Below are 11017 nucleotides of genomic sequence, written 5' to 3'. Positions count from 1 at the left end.
GCTAAAATCCGATATAATGCAGTTTTTTCTATGGCTATGCTGGGAGATAATCCCCGTTCTGCGAAGGAGATGAAAGCTTTCTCTAGCGGTGGGTGAAACGGTTTGCCAACAACAACGCGTTTTGTTCTCCGTCTATCAATTCACTTATGGTGGATTCGTTGGTATATTTCTGCAATTTGAATGAAAAAAAGGCATATGTTGTGATTTGGAGAAACGACGGTTTCCACTCTACACAGCATCATGTCCATAAAATATCCCCTCTCATCTCACGGACCCTCAGCAGGCAGTTTTCTCTCTGTCCTCTGCCTTTTGGCCGCCTCTATACTGCCTGGAGCACAAGCCTCTTACCTTGAGAGCAGCGAATGTGTCTCAGGAAAAGGCAAGGGCTGCTTAGGTGAGTATCAATGAATTTACTTTATCAATTAACTTTGCCAAAGCAAGCTCTTGTATGGGAATAATTTGTGTTTATCAGACACACATCCTGGAGGTCTTTATCGTCCTTGCTGAATGGGGGGGGGGGGTTGGTGAGGTGCATGCAGGGAAGAATATCCATATTTGAACCCCACCCTGGATTGTCCTGCTTTCTTTGGTTGGGTTTCATTATTAAATGGTAACAGTCATTGCTCAGTTTCTTGGTTAGGAGTAATGACTTTTGTTTATATACAACAGTGGTGGAAAAAGTACCCAACTGTCATACTTGAGTAAAAGTAAAAATACGTTAATAGAAAACGACTCAAGTAAAAGTGAAAGTCACCCAGTAAAATACTACTTGAGTAAAAGTCTAAAAGTATTTGGTTTTAAATATACTTAAGTATCCAAGTAAATGTAATTGCTCAAATATACTTAAGTATCAAAAGTAAAAGTATAAATCATTTCAAATTCCTTATATTAAGCAAAACAGACACGGCACGATTTTTTGTTTTTAAATTTACGGATAGCCAGGGGCACACTCCAACACTCAGACATCATTTACAAACGAAGCATGTGTGTTCAGTGAGTTCGCCAGATCAGAGGCAGTAGGGATGACCAGGAATGTTCTCTGCATTAGTGCGTGAATTGGAAAAATGTCCTGTCCTGCTAATCATTCAAAATGTAACGTGTACTTTTGGGTGTCAGGGAAAATGTATGGAGTAATTATTATTTTCTTTAGGAATGTAGTGAAGTAAAAGTACAAAAATATAAATAGTAAAGTACAGATACCCCCCAAAAACGACTTATTAGTACTTTAAAGTATTTTTTCTCAAGTACTTTACACCACTGGTATACAGTGTCATCATGGGTTAAATTCAGGGTAAATTAATTTTACTCTTTATACCCAGAATATATATGGTTGCTAAAAGGTCACATCTGCTATGTGGTTTCCTAAGGGGTTCCACCACTTTAGGATGGAAGCCAACATTCAGTGTGACTTTGACAGGTTGGCCTATGTTTGATGATATTTAAGATGAATGGAAATTTAAACACGTTGTGGATGTAGTTCCACCCTCTCCTTAATCCCATAAACCTTGAGTGTCTTCCTCTCATTCCCATAACAAGGCCTATGTATTGTATTCATTCAGTAGGCTACGGTTTCCCCTTTTATTTAAAAGCAGCCAATTTATAACAAAGAGCGAGCTGTCCTGATAAAGCCAATTGTTTTCCTCTTGTCAATCTATTTGTTTACATTTGCTGCTTGCCTGATTAACTTCCGTCAATAAGCAGGCCATTCCTTTTCCCCATGGTCCTGGTTGCTCTTCAAACAACCTATCATTGGGTGCTGATCCCAAACCCCTTAGTAAACCCCATAGCAGATGTGACCTTAGCAGAATGGAAATATAATAACCATATAATTTCTTACCTTTATTCAGTGCTTATTTCTTCCATCGTTTTCAGGTTGAGGCATGTAGCTGGATCTAGTGGACCCAAATGAAAATGTGGGATGTGGATTAAGCTTGACCTGACATTAGACTACTTCTGAAAATATCAGACAACATTTTCATTTTAGAGTGAACTGTCCCTTTAAATACAGTGAAGTGTGGTATTTCCCAACTGTTACTGAGAAATACAGATTTTATTTCTCAAAGCATGCATTGATTGGGTTGAATTCAGTGGAAGCACGGTTGTTGTTAACCTGCACTGCTATAAAGAACAAACATCGATAAAACAGCCAGAATTACCTAACTTACATTACACATGTGCCTATATTGCAGGTCAGGATCAATGCTATTTCATTAGGGTTTGATTTAATTCTAGCTCTGGTCCCACTATGACTTCTACTGCAGTGTTTTAAAGACTAGTGTTCCTATACAGTGGTGGTATTGATTGATTACAGAGGACTTTTAGGTCATGACCCGTATTTAATCGGCTAGCTTCGGGACCCCAGGGCGACAGTGACTTTAATGAGGAAATGAGCCGTTTGGTCAATAGTGCTTTAAGTACAGGGTGACTGGGATCGGGGATAGCCCCTTTATATCGAGACTGTGACCATTGGTTGAGTAACACACAGATCTATTGAGAAGAGGAGGGGATTGTTAGGAGTGGCTGATTATAATCTTTGGCCTGAAACTACTTTGCCTCCCATTTGTTCAAAGGTTGGGTTATTAGACCCTGCGGCGTGTTTACCTGTCTCAACACAATGGTTTAGTAGTATAGTGGCTTCCTCTTCTTAAACATTCTCTAACAGTGGGGATAAGACAACATCAAGCGCCTACTGCATGTTGAAATAGGTCTTCCCTCATGGGGACTGGCGATTTGAGCAGGAGGGAACTTCAGTTCAAACCTCAGTGAAGTAGGATTCTTCCATTCCCATCACCTCTCATTTTCTCTCTCTTTTTCTCTCTCCCTCCCTCCCTCTCTCTTTCCTTCGCTCCCTCTTATCTCTTTATTTCTCATTCTTTCTCTTTCTCTCCATCCCCCTCTCCATCCCCCCCTCCGTCTCTCTCCCTCCCTCCCTGTAAATCTCACAGGCAAGGGTTTTCCAATGTGCTGCTAGTTGATAGGAGGGCTGGGTGATAATGCTGTTGACCCCGGGAGGATGTAAATGGCTGCTGTCGAACCTGCCAGGAAGGCTGGGAAGGCCTTCTCACTCCTCCATTAGAGCTCTGCGTTAACCTTTCCTCCAGAGTCAAACACTCTCCCTCAGGGTGTCCATGGACCTAGAGTTGTTCTGGCACAGTAGCACAACAGTCATTTTGCACACCTACTGTAGCTAGTGAAAAACAGAATATAATACAACTGAATGTCAACATGGGAAATAAAATCCTCTGTAAGTTCACTTCATCCATAATGTTTTTGACAGTTTACTGTTACTGGTTGATTAAAGTTAATCTTGAAGACTCGCATCGCTGAGGAGTTGTTTTGACCAAATTCATTGATCCGGATGATGTAATCCAATGTAATTCCCTACTTATGACCAGGCTAATGATGAACTTATTCAAACAATATTGTGATGGCATACCTTACTATAATTGCCTTGTAAGCCCACTTAGGCAACCTGAAACCCTATCATTCCTATCAGGAATGCCTCTCACACATAATGTGCTTGAGCTCCTGATCAAAGATTATCAGATCGGATTTTACCCTCTTCTCCAATCTTTTCAAGTCTGTTCTCTGGGTCCCTATTGATGGTTATTGGCTTTGCTTTCCTATGATCATGCAATGCCAAGGCATTACTGTGTAAACGAGGACCGACTCGTCCGAATGACCAGTAGTGGCTAGATATCGCAGTCCAGTTATGCTGGGCAGTGACTGTTGCTCAATGCACATTGCACTGACTTTCTCAATAAACTTGTACAAACGATGCACAGCTAAGCTCTCTGTACCGGATCTCTCATTAGTAGAACCGTTGACGAAGTGAGGCGATGACTATTGATGTCTTGTGGCAAAGGAGTTGGATGGCTACGTGTTGCTAATGACCCGGGTCTTCGCTACGTTGACCCGGGTCTTCGCTACATTGACTCCTCTCTTTTTAGTGCCATTGATTTGTCCTTCTCCTTCCTCTGATAAATATCACCCAGTGTGAGAGAGTGAGAGATGTTCAAGTGTATGGGCTTTGGTCTTATACAAGTGTGTCGGATGGATGAAAGTCAATACTGGAAGGTGTATTCAAGTGGCCGTGAACTCTTAAGTTGTCAGGGCTTTGGTTCATACTGGATTTTAGCCTGGAATCCAAACTGATTTACTCTGTTTTGTGGTGAAACAGCATATAAGTTTGGATCCCGGGCTAACTGTATTTTAGGTAAACAAATGTGTTTCCAGGTAGGCTACACCGTAGGAGGTTTTTCTCGAAGGCTGTAGTTTGGGAAATAATTGTGTTTTGAGTTTAACGTTTTCACACACTATTTGCTCCAATCTTCATGTTATAAAATGTCTCCCAGGTAGAAAACCAATGTCACATAAATACTAGTACACAACATAGAATATACTAGATATTCATATGGTTTTACAAATGGATCACTATAATAATGGTATTTCACTGCCATGCTGATAAGAACACCTTGTTTTTAACAGATTTGTCTGAGAAGAAGAGTGACCTGAGAGTGTGTGATGCTGCAACATGCCGTTACGGGGGGACCTGTCAAGAGAATGGGGCTGACCTGAAATGTGTCTGCCAGTTCCATGTAAGTAACACAGTGGAATATAGGCTATCATGTTCTCTGTTGTCAAATAAGACTGCCATTACCATTGCCATGAGCATGAGAGCAAGCAGGAATGGCTTTGCCAAAGCAAATCAGCTCCTAAATGTATGTAGTTCTGTCCTTGAGCTGTTCTTGTCTATTAATGTTCTGTATTATGTCAGCTTTCATGTGTTGTGTGGACCCCAGGAAGAGTAGCTGCTACTTTTGCAACAGCTAATGGGGATCCTAATAAAATACCAATACCAAGTGATTTTAATTTAGGAAATCTGTTCCAAAGTATTCCCTCACATAATAGAGAGACATACTGTATGTGGTCGTATACAAATGTAAGCAAGGTTTTAGTCAAATATTATATCTGTTTGGGCTTCTTGCAGTCAATTTGCAGTCTACAAATTATTTGTAATTTAGTTCTGGCCCCCTGACTATCTGCACAAGAAAAAAGAAAGAAATGTCCCGTGGCTGAATCTAGTTGATGATCCCTGGTCTAGGCTATGATGGTTCAGTAACATCCTTCCATTGCCCGTTGTGTCTTAGTGCTCTAAGAAGTACATCCCTGTTTGTGGGTCCAATGGAGACACCTATCAGAACGAGTGCTTCTTGAGGAGAGCAGCGTGCAAGCAGCAGAAGTCCATATCACAGGTCTCTGAAGGGGCCTGCTATACAGGTGAGTCTTAGTCGCAGGCTGCACACTTTCACTCAAGAGAGTACAGAATCACCTTCATGGAGCACCTTTTTTATCACTTGATTCTGTCCCTAGTCATTTTGTTATTAATAATTTTAGACCAAGCTGAAGCTAACTCATTTTCTATGCTGTAACACACAGATGGCAGTTCTGGATCAGGCGACGGAGGTACAGTGTCATAACTTCGTCTTGCTTCACTTTAATACATTTGACTTGCCAACCCATGTTATAGTGTTACAGTAAAAGCTGGTTAAACATAGCCTGCTTAAACAAAAGCTTTGCATATCCAAACACTAATAGAACAATATTAACTCTGTTGACAGCTACCATTAACACATTTTTGAAATACTCTCCTTTTCTACAGATGATGAAGGATCAGGCACAGGCAGAGGGAAAAAGCCCACAAAATGCGTCAACTGCAAGTTTGGAGCAGAATGCGATGTGGACTCTGAGGATGTATTGTGAGTACTTTCCACTGCAGCTATTGTGCTCTCAGTAGTCCTAAGGAGGACTCGTCTTCATCAGCTATTGTGCTCTCAGTAGTCTCTAAGGAGGACTCGTCTTCATCAGCTATTGTGCTCTCAGTAGTCTCTGAAAGGAGTACTCGTCTTCATCAGCTATTGTGCTCTCAGTAGTCTCTGAAAGGAGGACTCGTCTTCATCAGCTATTGTGCTCTCAGTAGTCTCTGAAAGGAGGACTCGTCTTCATCTGGATCCCAATAAGCTGACGCCTTAGCGACCGCTAGTCCTTCATAGATATCTTCGCTTATTTTCTCCATATACTGGGGTCCTGGGTTGTCCCATTCGATTCAAATTGATTGATGGTGTATGTTTAGCACTGTTAATGAACACAGTGTTAATACAATGTTCATTAAACAGATGTTTATTATAAATGTTTTCTTCGACACCCAGGTGTATGTGTAACATTGACTGCAGTGGCCATAATGACAACCCGGTGTGTGGAACAGATGGAAAATCCTACATGACCCCCTGTCACGTAAGAGAGGCTTCGTGCTTGAAGCAGGTGAAGATTGATGTGAAGCATCTAGGGAGGTGTCCAGGTAATGCCACGTTTTAATCTTAAAATGTAATTTAGAAACATGTCATTTTATGCCCTATGTACTGTATTTACACTGCGTTCTGGGGAAAAACATTGGATTGTGGCTTTCGATGGATTAGATTTATTATTCACTATCTCAGGGAAATAAAATAAATCACAATTTCATATTTGACTGAGATTATTGATGTAGTGATGAGGGGATCCTGCTGTAATGCAACATCCTACTTAGTAGTTGAGTACAGTGTCCTAGATATCCTCCCCTGCATGGGTTCCTGGTGCCAGTCCTGATATTCCTGATATGTGCTGTGTTTATATAAGCATCCCACCCACCAGTCTTAACTTTCCTCTACATCTATATCACTTTATACTGGCAGTGACCTATATGATGGCTAGTTAATGTCAAACTCTGATGTTTCTGTTGTGAACACATTCAGAACAATATGATGCCCACCCCAATTGGTTGATTGATTCTCACTATGACTATGCAGTGTGCTGTTCGGTGATGACTGAGACTATTAGGTTTGTCCCGACATACAACATATTTCTACAGTGCATCAAAAGACTTGAGATTCTTCTTTCAAATGTAGACTACACTGTGGACATGACCTCAATCTGGATGCACACAATTGGGATTTGGGGCACATTATAATGACCAAGGGGCAACCAGCTGGTCAGAGAACTACAAATATGTTTCTCCTCTCTTACCAGAACATCTGTTTAAAGCCATAAAAAAAATGTAGTTCTCCATTTGAGGGCAAAGATGTACTACCCCAAATGTGGCCCTGTTTTATAAACGTCTCAAAATCTAGTTCTAAAAAGAGTAGGGCTAAAATATCTATTTACATAAATAATCTATATATTTTTTTGTTTCACCAAATATTACATGAACTTGAATACCTTTTTCAAAATGCAGTAGAATACATCCCACCCTGGAAATCTGATAACTAGTTATGGATGTTCCAATATTCCTGTAATGGGATTCCTATAATTTCACATTACTAATGTAAGTCATTCTGGATAAGAGCGTCTGCTAAATGACCATGGTGATATTATTTGTAACCATGGTGATATTACATTCATTCTCAGAGTAATTGTTGTGCATGTTCTGAGATGTTTTTTAACAACATTTGTCATGTGACCCTATGTACGTGTCTATCTCTTAAATCAGTTTTGAGGCATTTCTGCTGACGGTGCAGTTGGCCAATTCTTGCAGGAGGGCCATTAAATGTAGTGAAGCATGCCTGTGTGTCACCCTACATCTCAACAGGCCAAATTGCCCTCAAGTTAAACCCAGTCACTCGCCACTTATCTATAATTTATTTCATTTTGTAATGCAAATGAACATTGCAAAGGCATGCACGTATTACAATAACTGTCTGTCAGAGTAATGTTACCAACAGCCTCGTGCTTCGACTGGCCCAAATAGAAACCTGTTATACCCCTCACATTGTATCTATGGTCATCTTATTGTTGTATATCAGAAATGTGCATCCTAAACAGTACCGTCGGTTATAAAAATGGTAGGTATCTTACTTGTACAAAATCTACATCATATAACTAACATTCAACTGGTTTGTTGATTAACCAAATGTATTTTAATGAGGCCGTGTCAGAATGCTAGGTTACTGCTATTTTTACTTGGGATATTAACTATATTACAGCAGAAATAGTATTTATAGTCCGTCCTTGAGGTGGAGCAGAAATGTGTGTAAAATACTATGACAGCTTTTCCTCTCTATCATGCCACAGCTTGCTCCAGAAGTGGGGGCACTTTTCAAGCCGTGGTACGCTCTGGTAACTAGGGCTCTCTTAGAACATGGAGCTGGAACACTATTTCCCAGAGTCCCTCCAATTCCATTTATTTTCAGCTTCTTACAGTTGAAAAACTATTTTTAAGCAAGATCTAGCCTAAATTATTCTTTCACATTTAAAATGCTGCTGTCTGTAGCTACTGAAAGGATGGCTTGCTCAGAAAAATATGTTTTGATTTAGCCAAAATACTTTTTTTTTTAGCCGATTTGTAATATTGGGAAATTTCTGTCTTGCACTCAGATATTTATCTTGTTTTTAGAAAAGGGGAAGAAGAAAGACGAAGACGATGGTAGCAACAGCAAGACTGATCTTTTTGGTATGGCTGCTCCCTTTTACCACACTCTGTTATGATGTTGTTATGGTAGTTGATTTATCTCAGACCATGGTTCATGTTGTCTATATGGAAATAATGCTGTTATACTATTACATCTCTACAAAGCATATTTCTGCTCTGTGATAAATGTCATTTATATTTGAATTGCAACTGAGGACAAGGCCTAGCGCGCTCTTTAATATTTATATCATCCATATTAATATCTGTGATTTTCTGGATACCTTTAAAGACACGGCAGACATAGGGGAGGATAGAGCTTATGGAGGGATCCCCACCCTCTGCACAGAGGACTACGCCAACTTCTGTGAACACGGCCAATGTGAAATCAAGTATAGCATCCCCACCTGCCGGTAAGAAAACATGGTGTCTCATTGTCTTACATACCTGTGTATGCTGTGTTTAATCTCTTTTTGTCCTAATTCATAGATAATTACTGTGTAATTACCATCTCACCATGTAATTTCTTAGTAAACACCTGGTAATTTCTGTATCATGAAATTAAGTGCTAGCGGTTTGGTTGTCTCCCCAGGTGTGACTCGGGCTACACTGGCCAGCAGTGTGAGGAGATCCAAGACTTCAACATCCTGTACGTGGTGCCCAGTGGACAGAAACTCCACTATGTTCTCATAGCAGCCGTCATCGGAGCCGTACAGATCGCCATTATTGTTGCCGTTGTCATGTGTTTCACAAGGTGGGTGTGCTCTCCAAAGTGACCTATCTGATCTTATTAGCACATTTCTGATAAGCAGATTAAAATGTTCTATCTTTTATAAGCCATTTTTTGTAAACAACATGCAGTAGCATAAATGAGTAAGTCTTATGGAAGATGCTATGCCAAATGTAACAATGTTTGTCATTTGACAAAAGGTAGTGACTATAAAAGGTGTAGTGTATGTATACGTTGCTATACAAATGTATACAATCATAATTGATTTAATATTTTTCAAGCTAATTTCTAGTGCTGAGTAATGTGTTTTGTGAGGCATTCAAAAATTACAGTTTGATGTTATTCTGTTGTCTTTTTTTTAATAGGAGGTGTCCCAAAACCCAGAGGGGACGAAGACAACAGCAACACCTTGGACACTTTCCCTCCGGGACTTCATCCAGGATGATGTAGCTGTTTTTTAAATGCATTTTTGCACCACATGGATCACATTTTAATATCTGTTGTTTTGTCTCCTTTATTTTGAATGGATGTTTATTTATTTATTTTCTCTAATGGGGCCTTGTTTTTCTCTCCCTTCTGGACATATGCAGCTCTTGCTGCTTTTTGTCAGACTGCTGCATTATTTCTTTTCTCAGACGGGCAGAAAAAGGACAGCCATTCTACCCTGATCATCCATTGTTTGCAAGGTGGTAGTGGTAGCTTTAGATATACAAACCTTGGACACCTAGGGACCGGACTCATGCTATTTATCAGCGGCACCGACTTTGTCTCAGTACCTTTTCTTTTTTTTTACGAAATAGAACTATATACCAAATGCAGTTTTCTATAAATGAGGTATAAGCTGATGTGTACAGTTTGTTTTGGTTATTTTTCAATATACCATTTAAGGGATGGAACAATTTTTTGGACTAGGTACTAATTTAAATGTTTTTATATATAATTTGTTTGTTTTTTATGTTCTAATGTTGTTTGTATTATTGCTAATGAAATAGTTGTAAACAGATTTTATTGTAGATCTTGCATATAGCATGAGCTGTGAAAATGTGTTTAGTGATGTAGTTTTAGTATAATTAAATTATCTGTGTTTCAAACGCTCGTGTTGCCTTCATATTATTATGACTAGTTCAATGACAGAGCCAAAATAATTTTCAGAGAATAATTTATCACAATGTTAAAATTGTTATGGAAGAAAAGGCGTATTCATATGATGTTATTGTAAAAATAAATACACTGGTTTTATTGCAGTTCTTGATTTACTTTGTTAAATAAAAACATCTATAACATTGTATAACATTTGGAATCAAACAGGTATTTTATCAGACAGCATTATCCAATGGCAATAACCATGTAGATTAGCAGCTTGCAGTTTTGTTTTCCCTGGACAGGTCACATGGTCGGGAAAGACTTGGATCCCTAGTTATAAAACTGCATGTACAGTGCCTTCAGAAAGTATTCACACTTTTTGCACATTTTGTTGTGTTACAGCCTGAATTTAAAATGGATTAAATTGAGATTTTTTGTCACTGGCCTACACACAATATCCCATAATGTCAAAGTGGGATCATGTTTTTGAAATTTTTACAAATTAATTAAAAATGAAAAGCTGAAATGTCTTGAGTTAATAAGTATTCAACCCCTTTGTTATGGCAAGCATAAATACAAGTTGCATGGACTCATTCTGTGTGCAATAATAGTGTTTAACATGATTTTTGAATGACTACCTCATCTATCTACCCCACACATACAATTTTATGTAAGGTACCTCAGTCGAGCAGTGAATTTCAAACACAAATTGAACCACAAAGACCAGGGAGGTTTTCCAATGCCTCCAAAGAAGGTCATCTATT

At 39.3% G+C, this 11017-nt stretch overlaps 1 protein-coding gene across 1 annotated transcript; it reads left to right on the top strand.

Moving 5' to 3' along the window:
* Positions 1–240: 240 nt before the first annotated feature.
* LOC311116534 (tomoregulin-1-like) lies at positions 241–10776 on the top strand (the record flags this gene model as incomplete). The annotated part of the gene is made up of 10 exons (XM_084191617.1): positions 241–394; positions 4489–4598; positions 5151–5280; positions 5440–5466; positions 5663–5759; positions 6210–6358; positions 8429–8485; positions 8733–8853; positions 9033–9194; positions 9536–10776. The coding sequence occupies 10 exons, from the start codon at positions 241–243 to the stop codon at positions 9618–9620; spliced, it is 1092 nt and encodes a 363-aa protein (XP_084047743.1). The 3' UTR covers positions 9621–10776.
* Positions 10777–11017: the final 241 nt, after the last annotated feature.

The sequence above is a fragment of the Coregonus lavaretus genome (genome assembly GCF_964263955.1).
Source record: "Coregonus lavaretus genome assembly, contig: HAP1_SCAFFOLD_4149, whole genome shotgun sequence".
NCBI lineage: Eukaryota > Metazoa > Chordata > Actinopteri > Salmoniformes > Salmonidae > Coregonus > Coregonus lavaretus.
The sequence above is the reverse complement of the archived record's forward strand: the minus strand, read 5'-3'. Positions and strand labels throughout refer to the sequence as shown.